Source organism: Dicentrarchus labrax, unplaced genomic scaffold (assembly GCF_905237075.1).
Source record: "Dicentrarchus labrax unplaced genomic scaffold, dlabrax2021, whole genome shotgun sequence".
Taxonomy (NCBI): domain Eukaryota; kingdom Metazoa; phylum Chordata; class Actinopteri; family Moronidae; genus Dicentrarchus; species Dicentrarchus labrax.
The window spans coordinates 10,144,611-10,172,295 of NW_026136703.1; the positions used below are offsets into that span (position 1 = coordinate 10,144,611).

A 27,685-nucleotide genomic window follows, 5' to 3' on the forward strand; every position below is an offset into this window, starting at 1 on the left:
CTGAGCCATCCAGACTTAAAGCTCAAGAAGAGAAGGCTGAAATAAGACTTAATGCAAATGTCGGGGAAAATGCAACCCTGAATATCAGACTGACAGGAAATTTAGAAGAAAATGGGAAAGAATACGACCATTTGATCGGTCCATAAATCTTTATTCTTTCCAGTATGAATGATTTATTATTACATTACAGTCTCTGAAACCAGTTTAAAATATATTAAAGTTCAACACAAATATACCACAGTTTGATCCCTAACTGCGAGGAAAGGCACTGTCTCCATTATCAGTAACTGAAAGCAGCATAAAGATTTGCTACAAAACAATGATTCCAGTATTGCTTTACATGTCTGTTCATTGTTTCTGTGACGTTAATGGTCATGCACATAGATAGTTGTGAATCACAACAAATGACACACAGGGTTTTTGAGAAGAACATATATTTGGATATGATAAAGAGCTATACAAACAAATCTGATTTAAGTGATATTTGGGTTTTAACACAGCATTGCAAAGAAGACAGTCTGTCTGTAGAGACCCTCCTCTGAACATGAAAACAGGAAAAATAACTTAAGATAATATTTTTTTAACAAATATAATTGGTGTGGAAACTCCTTTGGAAAAATATACAGAACTGTGTAGCACAGATCCGTCATTACTGGATATGTTAAATGTACAACATTTTGCTATATTTACAGAGCACCCAAAAGTCCCATTGTTAAGAGTACTGATTAAACTAAAGCTCTGATTCAGCAGGACATAAGTGGTACAATCATTGTTTGACACTAGAGGGCAGTATATTCCCATCTCTAGCAACTGTAAAGCTCAGAAGACCCTCTGGCATAACAAAATATATTGTATTTACTCTTAGTAAAATGCAAAATGAGTACTTGAGAAAATTAAGACCTACACCATTAACATAAATTTTCTAAATGCAATCTTTTAAATATGTATCTCATCTATCCAAATCAAGTTCCTTGTCTCTCACATACAAAGACCAACAGAAGATTCAGATTCAGTGTAATTAATGTCCTTCCCATGTCTCCTTCAGTCTTTACAATCATGTCGATGGCGTTTCTTCTCCTTCAACAGTACCTGCTGTCCCATTCGTATTCTCCGCTGCATCTGAGGTGAGAGAACTTATGTTTATATCACAACAATTGAATAAATTGCAATTGTAATCACTGTGTTTAGGGCTAACAAGCTACGGTGAACATGGTAAGCATTACACCTGCATTCAGGCAATGTCAGAACAATGGAAAGAACAGGAAAATGTCCTGTTAATTCATTAATCCTACATTATTCCAAGATAGTTAACACCACTAAGCCTCTAGTCACATAATTTAAGTATCCCAAATTAGCTACTTAGCAAGTGATACCTGATACAAACCAACCATGTTTTTAAATTAGCTGAATTGATTCTTCTGGTGATAAGTGACCAGTGTGTAGGGATTTAGGTCCATCTCGCGGTGAAGTGGCAGATTGCAATTAACCGTTGGCATCAGTATGTGTGTAGGAAAAAATATGGTTGCCGCAAAACTTGAGAAAACCGTGAAAGGCCCTATCTACAGCCATTGTTTGGTTTGTCCTAAACTACTGTAGAAACATGGTGGTTACACATGGCGGACTTAACAAAAGGTGACCTGCGGCGTCTGTAGATAAAAACAACTGATTCTAAGGGAACGAAAACACAATGGTTCCTATATTCAGGTGATTATACACTGATAAAAACATACCTATGAATATTATATTCCATTTCTGCTAATGGATCCTCCTAAATGTGACACACTTCACCTATAATATTGTAATTTATTTAGATGTAACTGCCTAAATATCACCAGGTTAGCACTAACATTGTGACCATGTTAGCATCACAAGAGTCTCAGTCTTATACTGTTGATTCGAACAAAGGAACCTTATCATCGCATCGTTTCCAGTCTATCTCTGATCCTTATAATGGATCATCTCTCTTACCCTTGATACTCTCTTGCAGTGCTTCCTGTCCTGCAGTACTCTCCGTCCCTTCACTGGTCTCAATCTCTTTTCCCTTCGTTTTGGGTTTCTTTGCAACAGGTGGTGGCACCTTGACTCCCTTCTTCACCGACTCTGCGTCACTCACCACCTTTGTTACAGAGGAAACCTCCAGGTTCTTCTGTGTGGTTGTCTTGGTCTCCGATGCCGGCTTGGTCTCAATCACCACATTCTTGTTGCTTTTGGAGAAGATAAAGCTTGCTGTGCTGGAAGGGGACTTATGGAGGTCTATTGGTGATGTTGGTGAGTGAAGGCTGAGGCGAGATGCAGGGCCGCCTTTTGATCTAGCTGCTGTCCTGAGGCGGATGGCCTCCTGAAGGTTCATGGAAGGAGAGGCGGTCATGGCAGGAGGAGACTTTTTCGTAGGAGACAGTACTGTGGATTCAGACCCAGGTGGAACCACAAGAGACTGGGACTTGGGCAGAGCTGGTTGTGAAATAACTATGGCAGGTGGGGAAGTGGATGTGGGAGAGGTCATGATTAGAGACTTTCTGATGGGCTTCTGGGGAGCCTCACCACTGGCATATGAGATTGGAACCTCATGACTGGGCGGCTGATTCCTCAGTGTGATCTCAGCCTTCGGTTCCTCCCCAGCTGTAGGAGGCTCGGGGCTGCTATTGACGGAACGCAGCTTGACCATCTGCAGAAGTGAGGGGGTGACAATGGGAATGGGTTCGTCCTGTAAAACAGGGGCAGGGGTCAGCTCTGGGGTTTGGTTTTCTGTGCTTGCAGGACTTGGCTGGTATTTAATGCTTGCAAGACCCTGTACAGGTAAAGGTGGAGGTAAAGGAATGTTACCAGGTGGAGAAGGAGCATGTTCTTGAGCCTTTTCTGTTGAAAGAGAGTTTTCAAGTGCTGGTGGAATAGAGACTTCAGATGGTGGTGAATTTGAGACCTCCTTGGTTGCTGAACCATCAGTATTTGGGGGTACAATTGGTGGTTGGTGGAGAGGCTGTATGGGTGGGGGTGGTGGAATACTCTGAGGGGGTGCGAGAATACTGTTAGATGAAACCTGGATAGTTTCAGATTCGGAAGGGACGTTCTCTTGTGGAATATCAATCTCCTGCTCTGACGACTGGGGTTGTGAGGGTAGAGGTGGTGGAGGTGGAATACTTTGTGGCGGAGTGAGTTTGCTAACAGGTGGGGCCTCTTCAGAAGATTGATGGGCATTCTCCTGAGAAGACGGAGGAGAAACCTCTTCAGTGGACAGAGTGGAGACCTCTTGACAAGGTAGAGGGGAGACTTTGATAACCAGTGGAGGGGAGACCTCCTTAACTGGTACTGGGACCTCTTTAACTGGTACTGGGACCAGTGTGGAGGAGACGTCTTTAACAAGTGCTTCTTGACTTGGAGGAGGAGAGGACTCTTTGGGCTTTACATGAGAAACCTCTTTAGGTGGTGGAGGAGAAACTTCTTCAGGTGGTGGAGGAGAAACCTCTTTAGGTGGCAGTGAAGAAAACTCTTTAGGTGGTGGCAGAGGCATTGAAGGAGATACCTTTTTAATTGTAGAAGGGGAGACTGCTTCAAGTGGTGGAGGGGGAGCCGTATATGATGGGGGAGGTGGGATATTCAGGGCTGGTTGTACAATCCCCTTGGATGTACTGGGCTTCTGTGGTTCAGCCTCTGTGGTCACCCTTGCACATTCTGTTTTCACCACTGATAAAACAGATGTAGTTATACAAGAGGAGTCACCACCAGGAATGGACCTCTCTGGTGGCACCTGAACAGGTATAACTAAACCCTCCTCACCAAACATTGGGGGAGGCGGGAGAGAGAAATCAATCTCATCAGGCCCACCAAGGCCCATTGGTGGAGGTGGTGGGGGCCAGGACGACTCAGGGGATACAACGACTTGTACTGAAGACAACTCTGTGGTCTGTTTGGTGGATGGTTGGGGAGGATTGTGCACCAAAGGGTGAGAGGGAGATAGAGGAATGCGTACTAATGAAATGGCAGATAACGTATCCTTGTTAGTCTTCACCTCTGTATCTTGTGTGGATGTGTTTTTAGCTTCTTCTTCTTTCACTGCTGCCAGCCTTTCTTCACGTCTCTCTACCGCCTTCACTAACATCCCATTTAATATATCACATACTTTTACTTTCTCATCTTTTTCTGACACTTTTCTATTTCCCTTGACATCAACATTCTGCTCTACCAGTCTGTCATTGTTCTCTTCGTGAATCTCTGCATTCAAAATCTCACTTTCTTGAACTTTCTTTGTCTCTAGAACATGTACGGATCCATTAACAGACTCCACTATTACAGTCGGATTCTTATGTTTTCTTTCTACCACCAAGCTCGTCACAGAGCCCTCTGTAGATGCAGAAGGAGACTTCCTCTGTTGTCTCCTGTCCTTTGGGTTCTTCTTTATGATGGCATAAACGTTATCAGGAGCCGGGGGTCCCAGTAGCAACTCAAAGGTACGCTTGCTGTGAGCCCATACCTCCGGAGGAGGTGGTGGAGGTGCATGGACTTTAGGTGGTGGAGGGATGTTAAAGAGTTCTCTCAAGGTCCTTACTGAAGGGCTGATATCGACTGGGGTGTCAGCTTTTAAATCCTTTGGAGCATCTGGCTGTGTTGGAGGGGGTGGAGTTGAAGCAGCAGGAGTGGGCCCAGGGAAAAACCTTTGGAGCTTAGCTAAAAGGCCTCTTTTGTTTCTTGGAGATGAGCTGTGGGGCTGTTTAGAAAGCTGCGCAGACCTGCCATCTTGGCTGGAGTAGCCACTGGATGGGGAGACTATTTTGCTTGGCTTATTCTCCTGCAGTGGTCCCTGCTTCTCTTTTGAAGCATCTCTGGAAGCAGTTTCCTCAACTTTTGCAGCTTTCTCTCCTTTTCGTGCCTGCAGCTGGGATCTGAAGGGACTTACTGACACAGAACCTATAGACTCATCCAGAGAACTTGTGTCAGCGTTGTATCCAGGGCTGTCTATGATTCTGGAGGGCGTAGGACAAGATCCAGAATTGTTTTTTTCATTTTCCTCACCTGAGGCTGAGATGCTATGAAGAGATGATTCCCCTGAAATGATCCTTACCTCCGCCAGATCACGTGACCGGCGCTTCATCTTATTGTGAAGGGAGTAGGAGCGACTTGGAGGAGGAGGAGCCCTCTTTGGCTTCATGACAGAGAGGCTACGCACAAATGGGCCCTCTTTCTTAACCTCGCCTCCCTTAACAACGAGCTTGCCATTGGAGGTGCATTTCGAAGCCTTGCTGATGGAGGAGTGAACACTGTTTTTGTCTTCTTTTGAAGAGGCTCTGTCCTGTGACCTCTGTCTGGGGGTGCTGCTGCTGGAGATGGTTGAGGAGTCCGATACCAAGGTCTCTGAGGACTCAGAGTTGCTCCAACAAGAGCTGTCTGACAGGTTGGGAGGGTTGTGGCGAGAGGCAGAGGAGATGGTGGAGGCTTTGGAGGAAGTGGTTCTGGAGGAAGAGGCTCTAGAGGAAGCACGGGAGGGGGCTGGGCTTGACAGCAACAGGCTGCTCTTGCTGACAGTGCGTACACTGTTGCGACTTCGTCCACGGCTGATTTCCACAACGTCAATGGAGGGTGGCAACACGGCATTGGGAATGATTTTGGACATGTAGGGGGCCTGGGGTGACATGGACATGACAGGGCTGGGTGGCTCCTGCTGGAGGCTGTTGGCAGTGGTCATCCAGGGGACAGCCAAGGACCGAGGCCTCTGCTCACCTGAGAAGCCGGGGCCCATGCGGTGCAGCAGGGCCAGATCATCCCTATGACCAGCATGGGTGGCACCGAGCTTCTCCAGTTGGTCTTTGTTGAGGGGCTGGATCATGTTTTGAAAGTTGGCACTGGCTCCTTTTTGTGACTGCTCTGGTCCATCAGCGCAGCTGTCGTCAGTTTCACCATTATAAAGCTGTTCCTCATCTAACCTCTGAGTCACTGAACAACCCACTCTGTCCAGGCCTGATAGAAGACAGGATGACCAATTAGCACTTCATATTAATAATTAAGGAAATGGACATGCAAAAAAAACATCCATTTATTTTCTATATATATTATATTTCTGAATGAAGCTCATTCAATTTAAAGAATAATTAATAGATGGATGTTTTTTTTTTGTAAATAATAATACGTTTAAATAAAGAGCTGCATACCCAGTTCTCTCTGAACATGCTTTGGGATACCCACAACAGTCTTCCTGTGTCTTTTCCTTGTCTTGGCCTTTTCTGACTTTTTCCCAGAGTTCAAGGGCCTGAATGTAGATCCTGGACAGACAAAGGTATGAGAGAAATGCAAAAAACATGAGCCTTTGATTTATTTAAACTAAATATAATCTATACATCTCATCATTAAATGTTTAATCTGACATTTTATGTGTTTGCATCACTATATGTTGTGTAATGACCAAGATGGGATATAAATATGCTTGTGTTGAAGTTACCTTGCCTGGTGAGTCCAGAGCGGGAAGATCTGGTGGACACAGACGATTGTACAGAGACAACAGAAGTTGTGTCAGCAATGGTACTGTCTGTCATAAACCCTCCACCTTCCCCGTCTGTGTTGACTGTCATATTCGACTGGAAAAGAGAGAAACAATCTTTTTTAGAAGAAAATCACTTGTGAAAGAAGTGTGCATGTGCAGTAAGTGTAAGAAAAACAATAATTCTGGGTGTGATGCGTCACTTACAATTGTGCTTTCATTATCCTGGTACTCCACACCATTATTGGTTTCTGCAAAGAGAGTAACATTTAACTCTGTAGCTTTATAATGGCGATTAAGATTCTTAGCTGTGTTTATATTCTCTGGTGCACACCCTCTTGAGTAATATATAGACAGTTATCAACATGTTGGCATGGGACACCCTTTAATTTAATGACACAAGATGTATAACTAGAGTGTTTTGTACCTTCTTGCTGCATCATTTTCAATCCCTCCAGGGCCTCAGTGTGAAGGTTCTCCAGGTACTTGGGCCTGCTGGCCTCAATGAACACATTCTCCTGGAACAAAGGGGGTGCCGGGGTTTCGTCATCGTCATCTCGCTTTGGGACAGCTGGAAGTAGAGAGAAGGGAGAGGGGATCAGCTTAGATCAACTCAAAGCTCTGTGTTACTGTAACAGTAAATAAAGGGGCCATATGGATAGGATGAGAGCATTCAGGTGTCTGCCAGGGACATTTAAGCACAGGAACAGTAAATATGTTTGAGGGTTAATACCTGAGCGTGAGTGTGAGTTAAAAAGGCTGAACTCCAGTTCCACTCAGGCAGGTTTGAACTCCAATGACTGACAACGACTTAACTGGGGATAATCATATAAAAAACTCTACCGTCAGAAACATATGCTTTGTATTTTCTTTAAGTATCACTTAATTTAAAGACAGTGAGAAGGACACTAATTAAATTGCTGTCACATCTTGTTACATGCTTCCTACATCAGTTCAATCTTTCATCAGCTAATTATAAAATACCTGAAATACTTTGTCATGAACCATGGGCACCATCCAAGAAAACATGTCAACTTGCTTTGAGATATAAATTGCATTCAGTCATATGTAAACTCCAATAACCTATTCTAATGACTTACACAACTTATTTATACAACACCAAGCTGAGTTACTGGTTTGCATGTTTGCATGATTTTACTTAGAAAGTGCAAAACTGTGCAAATACTCAGCATTTTTGCATTTTAAAAATGCATCTCATATAAAAAGAACGAGAAAACTTGCATAAGACAAAAACAAGTGTTACAGTAGCTCTACATTTGCTGACCAACTGGCATGTGATTCAACTCTGTCATGCTTGGGGACAGTCTGGCATCACTGGGCTAACAACCTGCTTAGACACTTTTATGTAATAGAGACAGCTGCTCCACATTTAGCCACCTACTTTACTCCACTGTAGCTATAAGACCATGCTGGAATTAGCCTTGACAGTCATGTGCTCAGTGATCGCTACTAATTATTACCACTGTCTCTTCTGTAACAGCATTACGGGTGCTCTGGTGGCAGAAAATAATAAGCAACTATCTATTAAAATGCAGAATTCTTCTTCTTACTTTATTTTCCTGCAATTTAGAGCAAATATTAGTTGCTAAGTGAGACTATAAATCACAGCACATTATATATCAGGAGAGCACACATTACAAACTGACTGTGGTTTTTATGGTCTACAGCGACAGTGAATGACTACGCTTTAATTACTTTACTGCCTTTCTTAGGTGAGCCAGATAATCCAGCCTGTACTGGCCATACGTGAATAGCAGTTTTAACAAGGAACAATTGGTTTGACTCATAACCCAATCAGGTCTGTTGTCTTATAATTTCAAACAACTGGCATGTGCTGCTTTCACTCACCTTTCCTCTTGAAGACTGTTGGAAAGCAGTAGAAATTCATACTAGACTTATGAGTCAAAAGCACTACCATGGTGTCTCCTAAATCTTGGAAAGTAATCGAAAAGTAAACCAAAACTATGCCAAAGTTGAAGAAAGAGGAGGAGGAATTAGAACTAAAGGTGTAGTCCGCAGTCTGACAGCTCAAACAACATCCTGGAAAGATCAAGACAGGATAAAAATCTTGTTTTTGATGAAGCTGTTGTTGTCAGTTCAGGTCCATGTGGAGCGGAGAAGGTCTCTACAGCCAATAGACAATCAGAGCTCAGACATTAATCCTCAGCAGCCTAATTCCTGCCATCCCTCTCTACTCTATCTCCCCCACTCGCTGCTCAACAAGATACCCAGCATCCCCGTTGCTCCCCATCTGCAGGCACACTCAACCCGGATTGGTCAGTCAGGGTAAGGATCAAACTGAGATCATACATGTAATCATTGAAGGGAAGAGAAAGCTGTTGTCAGGGATTTGAGGTACGAGGGCGTCACGGGTGGCTCCCTGTTACTTGAGCCACAGCTTTTAATAAATAACACTACGCTGCTTTGTTAGATTTTTTCACTATAGAACTCTAGTAATCGAGCAAATCTATTAATTCCTCAGACGTCATTAAGAGACCTATAACTTTATTGTTTTGCCACAAGGGGGAGTAAGTGAATTAAAAGAATCTATTCCTGAAACAAGATTAAAAACATGTTTAAAAAAAGAGGCCTGCAGCTCCACAGCACATGGTCACACATGTGAAAAATGTTCCCTATTGTTTCCAGGAGAATTACATTAGATCCGTTTCTATGGAGCAAGAATACAGAGGATGGCATAAGATCCTAAATTTCACATTTAATCGAGAGCTACTATCTAGAGATTAACTTTCTGATCTGGGGAGACATCGTGCACTTTTTTAAAAACTTGTTTTCAAGTGAGACTTCTGTTGTTGAGACTATTTCTTCATCTTTTTTTCTTTTTGTTTTCTATTTAGGACAACTCAAACTCATTTGCAGCTACGGGGTTTGTTCACTTCCTGGTGTGCTGAGCAGACATGACATGGAATGTATGCCATCTGAACAAATGGAAAACATTCCCATGGTGGTGATCCTAATGAGTGACTCAAGACAAAAGCAGTTTACAAAGAAAAGAAAAGAAATGAATCGCATGTGTTACCAGTACGTAGTAACAAGTAGAAATCATTATTTCAACAGAAACCACTGCTGAGGTGAAAGCTTCTACCTATAGATTTAAACAGTAAGTTGATATGTATGTGTAAGGTAAAGTCAGTCTATGACAACACTTATCTGGTTACCATGACAGTACACACTCGACTGGAGAGGCCTGGAGTGATGGGTGGGGCACGACTGCGCGTTAATGAGGGGCTCACATTATCACTGGTTCTGTGATCCCATTGTAATTGTGTCCATATTAATCACTGACATATTAAAGACACCATCTGTCACTGGTTGATTGCTCGGACGCTGGCAGTATTAACGGGCTGGTGGTGATTATGTATGAACTCACAAACTCATGTTTACATCTCGGATTTGGATAAATATACTAAATCCAATGGATGTAATACTGTGTGACCAGTTTATTCAAGTTGCCGACTTCAGCCTCTAGTGAGGAAAACAATGTGTTAAAAAAAAAAAATCAGCTCAAGGGAGTAATTATGATTACATTTTGCAACATGTAAATAATGGTGGATTTAAAGTAAAACATTTTAAATGAGCAAACATCTGTTGGCGAGTTTGTTTTGGTAAAATATGGGTTATCTGGCAGTAAACAGAGACAGAAGGGTTCAGGAGATATGTTGCATCATCAACAACTGTAAACAAATTACAAATACTGTCACAGACTGCAGTGGATATGACATGCAGCCAGGCAATACTATACCATTTTAGATTAATAGCACTGTGAAACAATTTAGGTTCAGAAAGAAATTACTTGAAAGTTAAAAGAAATTTAACATTGAAACCAAATTTGTGTTTTTCATTTGAGAATAATCATTTCATTTTCTAGTAAGGCTTCAAAATCAGAGCATAGAAACTGGCTTTATATTTCACATTTAACATTTATCTATGACCAGTAGCAGCCTGATATACCAAGGCACACCTGATACCAGGACCATAGTCAGAGTCCAAGTCTCTAAAATGTTAGATTTTTGTCCCCTTTCTTTCATATTTTTGATTATATCCTGTAAATCCTATTTATATGAAGGTATAAATGTTCTTTTTAAGCCCTCATCCTTGAAAAGCCCAATTTAACTGCATTCAGTCCAGAAGTACTAGTATCATCCTGTAAAATACCAACTTGGGTTACTTTATTTTGAATTGTTAAATATAAACCTCCTTCCAGGTTGCTAAAATCCTGAAACCCTCACTGTCCTCAAAGTTTCTCTTTATAAACCTATAAACCTAAAATATAATTGGTTGACCGAGAGAACAGATATAAGCTCTGAAAGGGACAGATTGATCATTTTTTTGGGAAGTTGTTGTTAATACATGCAGTGCAGAATGCAAGGAACGAGGGAGCTACTCAGCTTCGAGCGTATACAGTTAAAATTGTGAATATTGTGATTTATTATTGTAAAGAGCACCACACACATACACATTGACACAGACAACCTGATCCTGGTCCTTTTTAGAACCGCTCCATGGGAATTAAACAGATGCACATACCCCACACACACACACCTTACATCCCTGCCCTAACTTGCCCCTGTCTCTTGTTTTGCACCGCCGGGCAGACAGCCATGCAGAGGCATTCTCTCCAGCTCTGAGGGTGCTGTCTGCCAGGTGCTTAAGCCTCTCTAATCAGCGCAAACTCAACTGACACACTGTGATGACAGTGGGAAAGGGCTGGTGGCTCACTGTTTCTCTAAAATCAAGAATGTACAGTCTTGATACCCTGGACACACACGTTAATGTGTCCTGGTCGAAGCTTGTGTGCTCCACTGACTATTTTCATGCTCTTGGTTACCAATGAATAAAATATAAACATCTCTCCGTCAAAGCTGATAGGAAGAAAGGAAAGAAGAAGCATGGTGTGACAATGAAGACAATCCAGGTAATGGATACATCTGCATTATCTGGCACGCAGGGTTACACTCTATTTCACTGTCAGACATCACAACCTGTATGCCAGCAAACCAGCATGTATCAGATACCTGCAAAAATATATCCCAGACGCACACAAACGCACACTATTACTATTATTTTGCAGGTGGCCAGTTTTTGCACCATAGTTAATTAGTCATAAGTCATCAGTTTACATCCTGCACCTCCCCACAGCCTTCATCTGTCAGTTTGTAGTTTAAACGTCAGGAGTGAGCAAACTCATGTTCTCAAACTCAGTGACATAGCGATGAGGTATTTCTAAGGGTTAGCCATAAGCAACAAATCAAAATCCCATTAAAAAATATGCAGGAGAATTTAAACTATTCAGGCCTGCTAGAGCCTGTTTAATGTAAACACGACTTTGCTACAGGCTCCTATTATATGTGATTACAGACAATAAAACAGTGTAATGGTCTGGGGGTACCTACGGTATAATTCTTAAAAAGTTGGTAGGTAAGTAAGTGCTAGTTAAAGAGAAACACGTTTTTTTTTTTGTTACTAGGTACTTAGTATAAAATGAAAACCAAACTGCTGTGAATGTGAATTCAGGAAATGTTCTCCGGGGGTGTTACCATTGTGACGTGTAGTAAAGTGGGTGTGTTGTGTAGTCTGCGAAACGAGAGCTGGCAAATGTCTGTTGGTCGATCCACCACTTTGGCCCACACTTCAATATCCCAACACTGTGTTTTTATAGAGTCCCGACCTCCCGACTTCACACTCTGCACACAAATATCTCGAAACACAATAAAATAAGACAACACAGGCAGAGGGCGGGACCTCTGACACCGCCACACACATCAAGTGGGTCATAAGTGATGATTAAGAGGGATTATTTTGTATGAAAATCCTACTCAGTATGCCTTTAACGTTGTTATTGTGAGCATGCTAACAATAGCATTCAGCTCAACACACCACTGTGCTCAAGTACAGCAAGACAGAATTGCTAGCATGGCTGTAGACTCAATATCACAATAAAGGAAATGTTAGATCACCTCCCCAACACCCCTGGGCACTAAAGCAGCAGGTTGTACTGATGTAAACTGGGCAAGTCCCTCTATTATACAAACAGAGAGCAGGCTTATCACAGCTCCATTCCTTGAATATGCACAAAAAGAACAGTGTGTTCTTGGAGAGGAAAACTACGTAAATAACCAACACGGTGTGCACCTTTACTAAACTTGCGACACTTGTACAGTACAGTGAATTTATACTTTAACCCCCTTTGCTCAAAATCTGCCTCATTTGACTACAGAAGGCATGACTGGTGACTCACACAACTTTCCAAACGCATTTATCGGTCTCTCTGTAGACTTACCACAGTGTGTTGGCAAACGTTTTCCTTTCGTGACAATGGCCTGTGCAGCTGGTGCAAAGCCACAGTCACATATCTGCGTATCTTGACAATGAAACAATGTTTGATTTTATAAATAATAACTGTCGCTTTTGGCCTTCCTGCTTAGTTTGGTGACACTGACACCGAACGTTAGAGAATTGCAATCAAGAATAAAAGGACCTTGATTAAATGAAACTGGAGCACATTATTCAGTTGGGACTAGAGGGCAAACAGACACTTAGTAAACTTCTCTTGCCATTCGAGTGATCTAAATATGATCTCCTCCTCTGCCATTTGGGCGTGGTAACTCTTCATCTATTGAAATAAAATCCCAGTAAATACCCATAAAACCCGGTGATTATAAAAAAGCATTAGTGCAACTGTTTACTATACAGGTTGTCAAAAGTCTTCATCAACAGAAATTCCCACAACGTCAGCATCAGGTTGATTTTCACATAAAGATTAGATAATGAGACATTCTCTCAGGGGAATACTCCTCCCTCAGGTGAGTGTATGTATGATTACTTCCAATCATGAGAAGAAGAAAGTGAAACTCTATCTCAAGTTTTCTCAAACCTGTTCTCCTGACTTTTATTGTTATTGTGTCATCAAAACACAAAAACAATAAGACATCCTGTGTCACACAAACACAAAACTACATTGTTGCCAACAGTATTAAAAGGTAGCTGCAATTTGTTGACATTTTTTAACAGCCATATAATATTTAGTTGAATTGGATGAAGGTTGATGTCGTCTTCGGCCTCATGTCTCAGTGTTGTTGTTGGCCCTGTTCTTCACAAAAAAAGAACTACGTTTCCCGTAATGCCAAAGCTCCTGTGTGTATTTCACTGCACACTGTAGTGTGTAAAATTGTGTATCTTACAAATGAATCTTTGAATCTAATTAAGGATGCTGTAACTTGCCTCCATGGCAGTGTTTTTTCTTTCAATTCCCTAAAATAATGTTGCAAGTATTTTACTTCTACTAGCAAAGCTGAAAACTTGAGCTCCACTTTCTATGAAAACACATTTTTTTTACCCAATTTAAGCTACAATGCAAACTGCCATTGTGCCTTATATACAATCTAGCAGATTTCTCACAAAAACTAACCTGTTGATGAACCCGTAAAAGCTGCAAATCTTTATACAATTGTATCAAAACTGACCTGGCAATGGTTTATCGGTGTCCCACTGCACCACACAGCAACCTTTAACTGACACGATAAACTGACAGAAAATACAGTAAACCAACAGATAAATGCACGTAAGCCCAATAATCTCTCTTAAATTAAGTGTCTATAAGAAAATATTGAACAAAATAAGTCAAATAAAACAGCTCATATGATCTGCCACCTGGCATGTATGCCAAACACACACTCACACACACACAAAGGGCTCCCTATTTCTAGCTTCCTCAAAGAAATATCTTTATAAAGCTCAGGAATGTGAGGAATCTCTCAGGGAGTGTTTTGAGCGAGCAGGTGACCTTTCGAGCGTACCTTTGTAGGACTGTATGACCTAATCAGTCTTCCCTTCACCTTATTTCCATTTAACCAAACCAGGGGAATGGCTCTAAAACCTCATTATGAAGCTAAGACAGGATCTGAGCTGAGTTGCATAACAGAGGCCTGTCGTCTAGTTTTACACAGGATCGTGTGAACTGACAGCACAGCGGGGACATAAAACACTGTCAGAAAGGTACGCAGGTAAAATGGAATTAGAGAAATGGAAGTTAAGTAACATGTAACAACAGATAATCTCTGCCTTTTGGCTCAGGATGAAACATGGTCCAGGTAATCAGAGAAGACAATGCAGAGTTAATGGATTAATCACACTGAAGGGTCCAGGAAGCCAGAGTTTATCTCTACAAAACCTGCTACTGTGCAGTTCCCTCTCTGGTCAAACTCCACCAGCCTTGTTTACAAAAATACATTCCTGCAAGAGCAAAGGGTAAAAGTAACCCAAGGGTTACAGGGTTCAGACGGTCACCCTAACCGGGAATCTAGGTCAACCTATTGTCATCCTTTAATGAAACTGACTGAAAAGCAAACACATCGGGAGATTAAACTGTCTGATGTGTTAATAGCAGGTTACTTTGTTAGGGACACATGAATAAAAGGATTTACTTAGGGCTGGGTGTTCATTGAAGCATTTTAATATGAGTGAGAATATGATACCTGACTTTTGGTACAGATACTGAAACCACAACTTTCTGTGCTTTAGTTTGAGAAACATAAACATGGTTTTCTATGAAGAAAACTTCACAAAATGTTCTCTACCTGACTTTGTTGAATAAAACACTCACAATTCAGTCTAAAATCAGGCCATATCTGTTTAAAGAACAAATCTGATTTTTCATTAAGTCCATAGACTGTATAATAATATTCTTATAATATGCGGTACATCACCAAAAAACAGTAGGTTCACACTACGGTACGTCAAAAATGTATTCTAAAACAATATCCCATTTTCAGAGTGAAACCCAGTGCATTTGTTTTTTGAGAAAAACATGACATTTAAAACATGACATTTATTTCTATTATTATTATATTATAGTATTCTGCTTATATTTTAACTAATTAACTATTATTACTATTAAAAGCAATCATTTGGTATATAAAATGTCAGAAATGCCCATAAAAAAATTAACTAATGATAGTTAATGGACTAATCGTTTCAGCTCTAATCTATATTGAGCTCTAGTCTATTTTGTTTTTATGGTGATTTACTTCTCTCGTAAATTTCAGTATCCACTTTGAGTAAAAATAGTATTTTGTAAAAACTATTTCAAAAAGATGATGTTAATGTTTTTTTTATACTGTATCTATTTTGATCTCACATGACTTATTGTTAGACTGTATATCATGTAAGCAAGCCAGAAGCAACCTCAGACCTTCCTGATAAAGAGATATACAGCATGGAAGAGGAGTTGTGCAAAACAAGTATTGGGGTTTGATACCCAGGCGTTCATACTAGTACACATACTCCATGTGATCCTTTATGGGTGCCAGTGTCTCAGAGCAAGGAGAAACAGTGTGAGTGGAGTGGAGGGGTCAGGAAAAACAAAACCCCTTGTTCCTCCCTCACTGTAATGGTCCCGCCATGGCTTTTAATTAACTGGCACTGTGCCCGCCATACCAGGCATTTAGTGGGCAGGAGGCCCCTCTGGCATCATCAGGGGCTCAGCTGGAGGTATTCAATTTTCTGGGCAAGTCTGTTACACTGCACCATGTCCTGCTCCTGCAATAAACCTCCTCTGGATGCATTTTGGGAATTGCTGAGCTCCTTTTCTAATCAGAGGAAGTGTCTGGCGGAGGAGTTTGCTGTGGTTGTTGCCAGCACCAACAATCTGCACGCCATACACAGCACCTTGATTACTGAGGGCTCAATAGCAGCGTATGTTAATAACTGGCACATAAATCACACTTAATATTCAACACTTCATAGTGATATATCTCTCTAATCTTGAGGCCTATTACCATAACGTAGTAGATACACCATTTAAAAGAATTTTAACTGTGGCTGCCATCACAACAATCATTAAAAGTTGGTTCCAGCTTAAAAAGAAATGCGCTCTCCAGTAATTCGTCTTGAGTGCATGTGTGGAAAAGTGTAAAGGGTAAAGGAGAAGTTTTCACGGCCTCTGCCCGTTGTGGGAGGCAGCCTCTAAGCCGACCTTGGCAGAGGAGGAATACCTTATCTGTCCTCACAGTTTACTTTCCCTTACAAAGCTCTTCACACCGTTGTTGTAAGTAATGGCACAATATAATGTAAAGATTGCATAATGCAGGTGACGCGCTTGTCTAGGCATTCATCATTTACCATCAAGTCACAGATGTGACTGAAAATGTGTTTACACATATTCATCTTCTGTTGTGGGTACAGTTTGACTGTGTGAGACTCAAGGAGCTTGAATCCCGTGGAAATCCCCTCATGCCCCTCCAGCTGAACTACGAGCTCTGGGCTTCCACTTGGAGAAGACGCAGCAAGAAAAACAGGCAGGGCCTCCTCTGTCTGTCTGTCTGTCTGTCTGTCTGTAAAGCAATTAGCCAAGACTGCACAAGCACTGCCAGACACATATAAAACAGCCCGAACCAAACACTGTTTGTACTGTTTTTGCATAAGCCGGCTCAGTAGAACAAGGTTTAGCTTGTTTGTCTAATGTTTTTGTGTTTCAGGTCTGGCTGCATAAAGGTGTGATTAATGACGGTGTAAAACTTAAGTTAGTGCTTACAGTTCACATACAGAAAAAAAGTGCGTTCACAAGGAGAAAACAGGACAGTTCAGCATGCTGACATACGAGTGCACATGTGCAAGCTCCAACAAGATCGAGATACAGCTCTGGGAAAAGTCAGAGTGTTGCTGCAATTTTGTGTGAGTGTGTGAATGAAACGTTTTTATGTGTTCACTACGTGCATAAGTTGGGTTTTACTTAAGCTGTTGATTGTGTGGGTTTGTGTGTGTGTGTGTGTGTGTGTGTGTCTGCACGAAGGCTAAAATAAAACACCATTCATTTAATGCATGTCCCACTGTTCACTTCACCCTCCATGTAACCTGAAGACCAGGTAAGTTAAGTGATGGTATCACAGAACAGGACAGACAGAGATTTTTTTCACAGCAAACAAAGCAAATGGGAGGTCAGAAGGCGAGCAGGAAGTCAGTCTGTTCAAACATCCCTCTAGTGAACAAACATACATGCCTGGGAGCCAAGGAGCAGCATATTCAACTGGTTCCCAAGAACTTATCCCGACTCATCTTAGATGTCATGTTACTAAACTAAGCTGCGCTCTGTAGAAATGTCTTTAAATATCTTGTGCAATGCATTACAGGAAAACACTGGTGGGTTTTAGCCTATTAGCAACACATTACTTCACTTGGTAATAACACACTTCAACTTACTGACTAATATCTTTTAGATTTTTAGATTTAGAGTCATTTTGTGCCTTGCACCCACCCATTGGTTCATAGTTTATGTCAGTACAAAAGCCATGGCCTTGACTGAGATAGGGAATTCAACACAGTTTAATAATCTGTCGTTATTATTGTTTTAGTTTTTGTGTGCGTGTGTCAATGGTATCTTATCTTGTATGGCACTACAATTGCAAGCAGAGACTCTGTTTTCATGTATTCAAGGATGCTCTGTCATCCACATTGCCAGGTGCTGAAATTATATTTCTGTGGGGCTTTTTTTTGATTAATCTGTAGATTATTCTATTGATTCATTATTAAGAATATAAGAATTTTTTGAAAATAGTGAAAAAAATAGCTATTGTAAGTACCCACAGCTTTCAACAATCTGCTTATAACGGCTTTGCCACAGAAGGGTGAATGTCAACTAATGGCCTTCTGTAGAGTAGGAAATATATCTCAGGGTTTCCCCCAGAAGATTAGCCGTGGTGGTAAACCAACCAGATTTAGACAAATCACATTTTATGATGATTATGAAATTAGTAGTATTTAATAGCCACACACATTACATATATGGCAGTGGCTGTGTCAATTTCAAATAGTGCCTCTTTTTCTCCAACAGGTTAATATTTTATCTCTTTTATTTTAAGTGTTATAATGTTAGTGGGTGTGGTCTGTTTCAGTTGACCCACCTAAATTCTCTGTGTTGCTCTAAAGGCAATGTTTTGGTTGAATTCTAAAATATTGGCAAGCTGTAGTTGAGCTAAAACACGCAAACCACAGAACAACTGCTAACATACTAACACCTGATAAAATACTAGAGGAGTTAAAATGGCTGTTGAGCATCCTGCAGGCTCTTACCATGACCGTTACCTTGTGACTTCTGTCCTCCCTTGTGTCCACCCTGATGTCCAGCAGCAGGGTGCCTATCCAAGGCCAAGTCAAGTGCAGGACCTAGACCAGGGCTCTGCCCCTTAGCACCGAGCTCCTTCCTCTTCTTGCCCTTCAGCCAGCCCAAAGCCCGGCCCAGGGAGTGCGTGCGCTTCTTCCGGCCCCTTTTGCCATGCTTCTCCTGGGCAAAAATATCAACCACATCCTGGGGAATTAGGTCCCCAAATCCCAGTGAGTCACGGTTTGACATACCACCTCACACTGGAGAGACACCCTGAAAACAGAAAAAGAAGAGACGGGAAATAAAGTTTTAGTCATCATCATCCAAGCTCTACATGTGATGGCACATAAGGAAAGGTAATAATCAAAGGACCATATTGTTGAACTGCTTGTTTAACTTTCCTGGCTCACCACTGGTTTCAGTTAATTCCAGTACAATATTAAATCAAGTTGAAACGTGCTTTAGGTGATCCTTAGGTGTTTGGTTAGGGATTTTGAGAAAAAAAGAGACAAAATGTTGACTTTATTTTCATTACTTGTCAACATTAATGTTATTGGATGCAGTGGCAAGTAGGGGCTGAAAACCAACCTTGCTGTTCTGCTCAAGAAAATCACAACATCCGATATTTGAGAGGTGGCTGCTGCAAAGAAACCTTTTTAACTCAAGAAGCTAAGCCAAATTCAGTGTCCTTACAACAATTACCATATATGATTACTGTCTTCCTTCCAGGTTTGATTTCCCATCAACATAGATCATCATGCTCACGCTTTTCCACAGTTGACATAGCGGATATTGGCACTTCCTTGAATGCACCAAAAAAAGCACCAAGGTTGATAATGATAGATTCATTACCTATGGCAAACAGGTTTCAAGTCTTGGCAAGGTGATTGTGTTATCTTGAAAAAAAGGGGGTCTTTTTTAATCCAGTTAAAACTTAACTTTGGAAAGTGCTTGTCAGTAATGTAAAGTGTACAAAACCATGAATCCAGTTGTACTGCAAATAAATACAGCTAAGTCTTTAGACCACCCCAATTGGTATGTGTGTGTATATATCTGTTTGTGTTTGTGCGTCTCCGTGGGCACTGCTCATTCAACCCACACACTCGGCCTACACAGACCCCCCCTCCTGCCTCTAAACCAAACTTCACAGTTCTGCAAAGAAAGAACTGGCACCGCTCCCTTCATTCCATAACATGGAGTCATAATTCACAAAGCCGCACCCGTAGGCTCATGCACTTTTACACACAGGCACAACAGCACACTGGTGGAGCCAGAGAACTGAAAATAAACAGTCACAAATGGGCACTGAGGCATTTTTGACAAACAGCGTTCACATATCAATGTAGTTTCTGTTTCATGTTCCTTGTTATGTTTCTTTGTCTTCCTTCATCTTGTTTTTTTTTTTTCATTCTCAGTAGAATGAGCTCATGGCCTCTCTGTCAGCCTCCTTCCTCTACCCCTCCACCTTGCTAAACTCCTCTACTTTAAGGCAGGTTTCCCAGCCATGCTCCTGGGGATCTATAGCTCACACTGGGCTTCTTCCAGCTGCGTACTTTATTAGATACTTATCTCCAGATCACAGGCTAAGAGTAGAATCAGGCTCTTAGGATGACAAGAGTCAGAGCATGTAAATAAACGAACTGAGACTGAGGGAAGGTGGGAGTGGAGTCAGATTGAGAGAATTATGAATCCCAGGGTGATTTGCCATCGAGAAAGTTCATGAAAAGTTTTTGGCTGCCATGTTGCTTCACGGTCATGCATGGAAAACAATGCAGACGGATTTTAGCACAGACAGTGTGTGAGCAATATATCCAAAAATCTTTCAGCGACATAGTTTCTAGGAATACTCCCCTGCCCCAGACGAGACACAAAACTAAAACCACAGAAACCTATGTCATGTTCTCGGAGGATTACAAATGCTCCTCGTCATTAAAGCTCTGTGTAATGGAGAGGGAGAGCTGTGATGAGAAGTTAGCGGACTCTGGTTTGGATGTATTGCATAGAACATTGCGGGGCAGATGTGCACATTTTAAAGCCACATGCTGTTCATACTGTTATAAACTAACCTTTTATGAGTTGAGTCTTGACTATGTCAGAATGGGGAAAACATGGGGAATATACACTCAGTTGCCAGTTTATTAGGTCTGTGTATAGTAACTAATGCAGCCCAGTACAGTCCTGAAATAAATCCTCCCTTCATTAAAGTTATAATGTGTTTCTATTATTTTCTAATAACTCCTCTGTAGCACGGAGATGGTAAATGCTCATGCCAGCACACTAACGTGCTCACAATAACAACGCTGACAAGCTGATGTTTAGTTCATTTAGCATGCTAACATTTGGTAGCTTCGCAAAAAGTAGAATTGGGAATCAGATTTGGAGATATTTTGTCATGAAACCAAATTATTGGACAAACAAACGTTTTGATGTAATGATGGTGCTAGAGGTTAAGTCAGAGGGGTCATTTACAGACCAGTGTGGACTATTTATTGCAGATTGCAACTCCCTTACTTCACCCTCACCTTCCAAACATTCTCCAAAGTAGGAGAAACTATGCTGGCCGCAAAATCGGCAAAAACGTGGACGGCCCAATCTAGAGTCAGTGTTTTGTTTGTCTGTTCTGGGCTGCCGTAGCAACATGGCAGTTCCTCCATGGAAGGTAACCTGCAGTGTCTATAGGTGTAAAAAGCTAATTCTAAAGTAAAACATAACAATTATTATTTTCATTATACAGTCATTAAAACATAGCTATGAATATTATATTCCATTTCTGCCAATAGACCCTTTTAAAATGTTACACACAGGACCGAATCATCTTCCAGGCACCATGAATGCCAGTATAAAATGCCATAGTAATCCATCCAATAGTTGAGGTCAATAGAGAAGTTCACATCCACACTCATGAGAGAAGTATGCAGCTATATATGAGAGGATTAAATTACCATGAGTACTTGAAGAACCTGAATGCTTTTCTAAACTTTATACATACAAGGGCCTTTTTGAAGTAATTTGTTATCTTAATGTAGGCAAGCTGAACATGTTACTCACTACACAGCACAACTCAAGTGGCACAATGTGTAATGAGTAGACACAAGTGAGTGAGTTGTAGTGAAACACCAATAACAAGAAAGAGCATCCATCTTCTGCAGGAGAAAAGTAACAGGCCTCTCCCTGCTCTAAGCCCTGTGTTTCTCCTGCTCCAAATTACAGTCATTTGAGCATGACTAAGATCCCTGCATGTATTGGCCACAGTCGCCAATAATCAGACGTGTCTCTCGGGGGAAGAGGGGGCTGGTTCATTCACTTATAGCCCGTGGGCTGCTGGGAGTGCATCAACTCATTGTACTATTTCCACCACAGAGGGACCGGAGTAATACTAAGCACTTGGGGGCACACCGGAGGACCACCCAGCAGACCACTGTCTGTGCAGTCCTGTTTCAAGGAGTTGACTCATGCCACCGTTGCTGCGGTTACAAATAACAACCTGCAATTTTCCGTTTTGCAAACAAATTTAATGAGGTGACGCACACAGTGTAGTGTCCACTCTAAAAATATCTGTTTGTTTGATGACGTCTATATTTGTATCATTTATCTTAAGATTTACAAAAGAAATGTCACATCTCTTTGGTTTATCTAGGAAAAGTTACTGCCCTTCTAGAAAATAAGCTTTAGACTCACAATCTCTCTTCATAAGCACCATCACCGACATTTTAATTACAGGTTTGCTTCATTCGTCCCAGCAATCACCTAACCCCTAACCACGCCTCTCAGTTCATAAAAGTTGATACACAAACCATAGACACGAAAGAAGAATTTGTAGCACAAACCGAGATAGCACTGCCTACACTACACCACATCAAGGTGCATTAGATTATGATCGAATAATATACCCTAAGCTGATTTACACACAAAAACGTATGTTCTCTCTCCGTCTCTCTCTCACACACACACTAAACCTGCTGTGGTTTTCCAGCCCAGCCCCAGTCCTGCTGGAGCAGGCATGTGTTCCAACATGCTGTTTACTTATCCTTTACAAAAGACGCCAGGCTTTCACATTGGACAGGAGGTACCGCTCAAACACAGCAAACCTCAACACAGTGTGTCAATACCTGCAGCACTGACTGATTATCTGACACTGACAGCAGTGTGTACATATCTGCATGAAGTCAACTGGGGCTGATAATAGTTTACACACTGTCATGAAATAGACTGTGAGACTCAGCATATCTGGAATTTACATTTATTGTGTACTTTTGACAGATATACTGTATATCCTGGGGCTTCAGTACATAAATTCCACAGCAAATGTGGGTCTTCTCTCCACTTTTACGCAAGCAGGTCAACAGAGTTGAAGCAAAGCAAAGCACTGACACCTGCCTTGCCTGAAGCAAAGCACAGTAGCATGGCTTACTGTGCAAATCAAACCCCAAATCCATGAATTTACCTAGAATCTCCATCTTAAACTGGGCTCTACTGTACCTTTCTTTGATAAACTGGTGTGTAAAACAAAGGGGGAAAGCCGGTTTTTGTTACATATGAACATTTCTTTAAATCCGAATGACTTAAGCTGAACACACCCTCAACAGATCCAGTATGTCAGAGGAAGTGCAAATAACTGTCAGTGTTTGTTTTTACACACTGAATGCCTTGAAGGTGGGATTTAATAAAATGTTTTGGCACCCACTGCGTTGGTTTTTTACAACAAACCGCACCCATGTGGTAAAGAATTAGGTTCAGAGTTGAACTACCTACACAAACTCAAACTGGAGGGTACAGGAGCCTATCATCAGGTAAACTCACAATACTGATTTTATGCTCAAGTGTACTCACAGCCTTATCAACTCTGGCAAATATGAACAATGTGAATTTTGCAGGCAATGACGGGGGGGACAAGGAAAGGGGAGGGGTCTCCGGGAACTGTAACTTTGACTTTGGTGAGTCACACAGGGAAGCTGACGGAGCAGACTCCAGTAGCTCATGGGGATAAGGCAAAGCCAAGAGGGAGTGGCGGTGATACAGGCAGCCACCTTTGTTTGAATTAGGACTGGCTCAGTTTAACCAGGAGGCCATTCACTTCTACGCCTGAGCTGCTGGGTTTCACATGGCATGACTTAGCTGTCAGTGAGCAAGGTTAAGGTCAGGGTGAATGTGGTTAGTCTCCAAAAGACAGAAATAATACTTTAACAAGGTTAATAACTTCCTTTTTTGGGGAAAAAAAAGGATGTTTTGGATCTGTTCCAGTCTTCCTGCTGAGATCACCGGAATAGACTTTACAGTAACAGCCAGTTTTGTCAATAACAGTCTTTAAACCACACTTAAAGTGGCTCTGTAACTAAATAGCAAGTGTTTGGGCAGTGTGAAAACTGGTGTTGCTGTGCATCACCTGAAGGCATCAATCAGGGCGTTGGCTGTCTTCTCTGGGCATTATCAAACAAAGGAGAGCGCTGCTACTCAAGAGCAGACTTAAAGCAACCTAGTCTGGGCTAAAGCTCATGTGCAAACACTCCATGTTCAAGAAATGTACTGTGATGGATGACGATCAAGACTCAAACTGGAAATACTCAATTCCACGACTTTCTGAGGTTTGAAACCAATCTGTGAAATGACAGAGGAGAACTTCTTAGGAGAGGTTTGTGGGAGTCATCGGGCATCAATGGAAAGGTTTCCCATCTTAAGGGAAATAGGGTCCCGTTTCACAGCAGAAGTATGTTTGCACTGACAGAGAGGACTGCAAGAATGTTTCCTAAAAATCTGGTCCCATACCAACATATCAGCATAAATACACAGTGGCTAAGGACTTGGACTGAAAGACAACCCCTTGCTGACATTATGTGGTCCCTGTGTTTGCTGCAGAAAGGATACAGTTTCAGAAAAAGACCATGTAGGTAATGACAGTGATAAAAATAAACAACAATAACAGTGTAAGACAATAATGACACAAATAAACCCAAAATTGTATGTAACTTAACTCACTGAGGTTATAGACAGTGTGTGTGTGTGTGTGTGCGTGCGTGCGTGCGTGCGTGCGTGCGTGCGTGCGTGTTACTGAGCAGAGATCTGTGGACGAGGTAATGCAAGCTGGCGTGCTGTAGCCATGCAGCAGCTTGTCTGGTAAGAGCAGCGGCTGCATTCCTGAGAGATTCATAATTACCGACTGAGGAACTCTTCACTCCAAATCTGCTTTCACCCCCCTCTTACACCTCCACCCCCTATCCCGTCCTCTTTTTTCTTTTTTTCCTTTCGCCACCCCACTCCCAGCCACACATCCCTCATACAGTACGGTGGCCTGGGAGACAGAGCCATGAAAGAAAAAGGATAATGGCTGGCGCATGAGAGTCATTTTGAGATAACATTATAATATGTGGCTGTGTGCACTGGCAGAGATTATTGTTCACTGTGTCTTTTTAGAGGGGAGACACAAATATGTTATCTCTATGGAAACAGGACAGTCAGTGGAATTGCTGATATGTTTTGATGATGGTGAGGGTTGAACTCAAAAAGTAAACACATTATGGTAACATTCTGTCTATGTTTAAAAAACCGGAGGCAGCTGCATTAAAATGTGGTGTGTGTACTTAAAACTGATTTTGGGGCTGCAACTAACGATCCTTATTATCATTAACAATTAATTTGTTAATATTTTTCTTGGTTAACCAGTTTGTCATTCACATGTCAGAAAACAGTGACCCATTATAATCTTATTCTTATCTTATAATTATAATCAATTATTGTCTGAGGACCGTTTTCTTTATGTGGCCATCAGCCCAAAACCCAAAGAAGCCCCAAAACTCACTTACGAACTCATTAAAATGAAAGTTGGTAATGTTGTCAATTTTCTTTGAAATTGACTTAAAATAAATATTTATTATTAATACAACCAATCCATTTCCTGTAGTTGTCAATAACGCTTGTAAGTATGTTTAATTACATTTTTAAACAAATTAAAGTAAAATTCCTACAATGTTTGTTTGAATCCCTATAATCTTACTTTCCATTGTTTACTTCTGTGTCTCTTTCCAAAAACAGGACAGAGGAATCTTTGACTTTCGTCTGGCAGAATAAGACACTCAGCAGACACAGTGGCAGAGCTCTGTAAAGTGCGTTGTTTGCTTTGCTTCCAGGGGTCCAATTCTGGACTGCAGCCTCTGTGGAGCTTAAGACCCCTGAACTGACAGGTCAGTCAGGGGTGAAAAAGAAAGTGTTGTGCAGCGGCAGTGACCAGCTTGCAGCGAGGGCAAACACAGCTGGATACACAGAGTTTAAAAATACATCCTGGCATCTTGGTGTCTCTGCTCTGCCCCAGTCAAAACAAAAACTCTGTAGCCGCTTTGAAATCCTTTCAATCTGAAGTTCATTCAGTCTGACAGTCGCCTGAGTGGACAGCAGTCAAAGAAAAATGTAGTCTGGGAATTTAAAAAAGTACTCAGTTTGGACCAGATCCGATGAGAACTTTCAGAAAGACGAGAAATGATGCATGATGCAAGTGCAGTAGAAAGATCAGAAATGAGCTGCTTGCATACACACACAATGCTCCATCTTGCCGTAATGCCCCTAACAGCTATTGATTCAATCTTTCAGAAGTGCTGATGAGTTACTCATCAGCTAATCCTTCTGATTAACAGCACACTCATCAGGAAGCAATGTCCTCCTCTCACTGCAGCCCTGCATGACACTTTTCCCACCACTCACTCAACGTTCACATAATCATGTGTCATTGCCCATTACAACACCAATTGTTCCTCCCGTTGCTCTCTCTCTTGACCAACAACCTTCCACTTTCCTCCACTGAGCGGGCACTTTGTCACTGACAGGTCACGAGTAAACAAGGGAAAAGTTGAACCTACCTGGCTGAAACATATCCCAAACACAGGATGCACTTGTGAATCCCTTATCCTGTCCCTCATCTTCCACTGTCTCTCTGCTATCACCCTGTCTCTCAATCTCAGGTATCTATCAGACTCTGCTGTACCTCTAGTACTTACATAACACACCTGTAATCTCCTTGGGTACAAGCCCTGGCATGGCAGGCTGGCAAAGAAGGAGTACCAGTATGCGACACACCCTTTCTAAACAAATGGCTCTGTCTCAGCCTCACCTACCAGAGGGTGCAAGAGGTAAACCTGCAGCCGTCAACCCTCAATCCCTGGAACTGCTGCAGAGTTTCCAGAAAAGTTTGGATTTGGAGCTTGCCTCGAGTCCAAAGTCCAGGACAGCCACTGGACAAACAGAGAGGGGGAGACCACCCCCCTCCAAGAGGTCCTGAGGTGGTCCTGTTATCTCTGTCAGGTTAATCAACAAGCAGTGGATCTATATAAGAGCATTACGAACTGCACACGGACTGTCACTGACTGGCAAGAATTAAACCAGGTGTCACACCGTGCTGTCAAGCAGTCACTTGCTGCTGGGACAGTGCTGGGAAATAACACAATAGTCTTCATTGTCATAAGTTCCATAGCTGAGAGAAGCACTACAGGTCTTAAATTACCTGTGCTTAAGATCCCTCAAGGCCAAGCTAAGCAAATCTCCCACACCTAGTTTTCCATGCATGCCTATACTCAAACTGAATCTCACTTTATCTGATTACACACTGTTTTCAACTATTTTTATTTTATTTTGAAGCCAGATCTTATAGATGTTTTTGTTTATATTAGAACAACTGAAGTAGACTAATCACACATCATGATGCAACAGATTCACCTAAAAGTTGAGTTGTTTCGTTAGTTTCTGTTCATTTTTAAAAGTTACTTCAGTCGATCCTGGTGTCATTTTACTCAGATTTTATGTTTTTGAAACAATACTTAACAAGACTTTTTACTGTTTATCATGTGAAAGTATCGTTTTAGGATGATCTGTCAATAGACACAATGTGTGCTAATAAATGCACTTTTCTCTCTCTACTTATACAGCGACAAAGAAACACAAATACCTTGTTGAACTTTTCTGATCCGGATGGGTTGATTCAGCCTCTCTCCATTTGAAGTCTCCCCGCTGCGCCCTTCCTCTCCAACTCCAAACTTTCACCGTCCGAAGGAAAACTTCAGGTGAATCATTTCCGTGAAAAAAAATCACTTCAGGAAGCGACT

The 27,685-nt window shown here is 41.7% G+C and overlaps 1 protein-coding gene across 3 annotated transcripts; it reads right to left on the reverse strand.

The window, feature by feature from the left end:
* Positions 1-130: 130 nt before the first annotated feature.
* Positions 131-27,677, reverse strand: LOC127361577 (uncharacterized protein KIAA1522). 3 transcript variants are annotated; one of them, XM_051396306.1, is made up of 8 exons: positions 27,529-27,677; positions 18,584-18,875; positions 6,894-7,037; positions 6,674-6,717; positions 6,428-6,563; positions 6,141-6,251; positions 1,969-5,949; positions 131-1,119 (listed from the first exon to the last, which is right to left on the reverse strand). In XM_051396306.1, the coding sequence occupies exons 2-8, from the start codon at positions 18,849-18,851 to the stop codon at positions 1,055-1,057; spliced, it is 4,749 nt and encodes a 1,582-aa protein (XP_051252266.1). In that variant the 5' UTR covers positions 18,852-18,875; positions 27,529-27,677; the 3' UTR covers positions 131-1,054. The 3 variants fall into 3 exon arrangements, with proteins under 3 accessions (XP_051252266.1, XP_051252264.1, XP_051252265.1); XM_051396304.1 differs by having other exon boundaries at positions 18,572-18,875; XM_051396305.1 differs by lacking the exon at positions 27,529-27,677 and adding an exon at positions 26,447-26,604 and having other exon boundaries at positions 18,572-18,875.
* Positions 27,678-27,685: the final 8 nt, after the last annotated feature.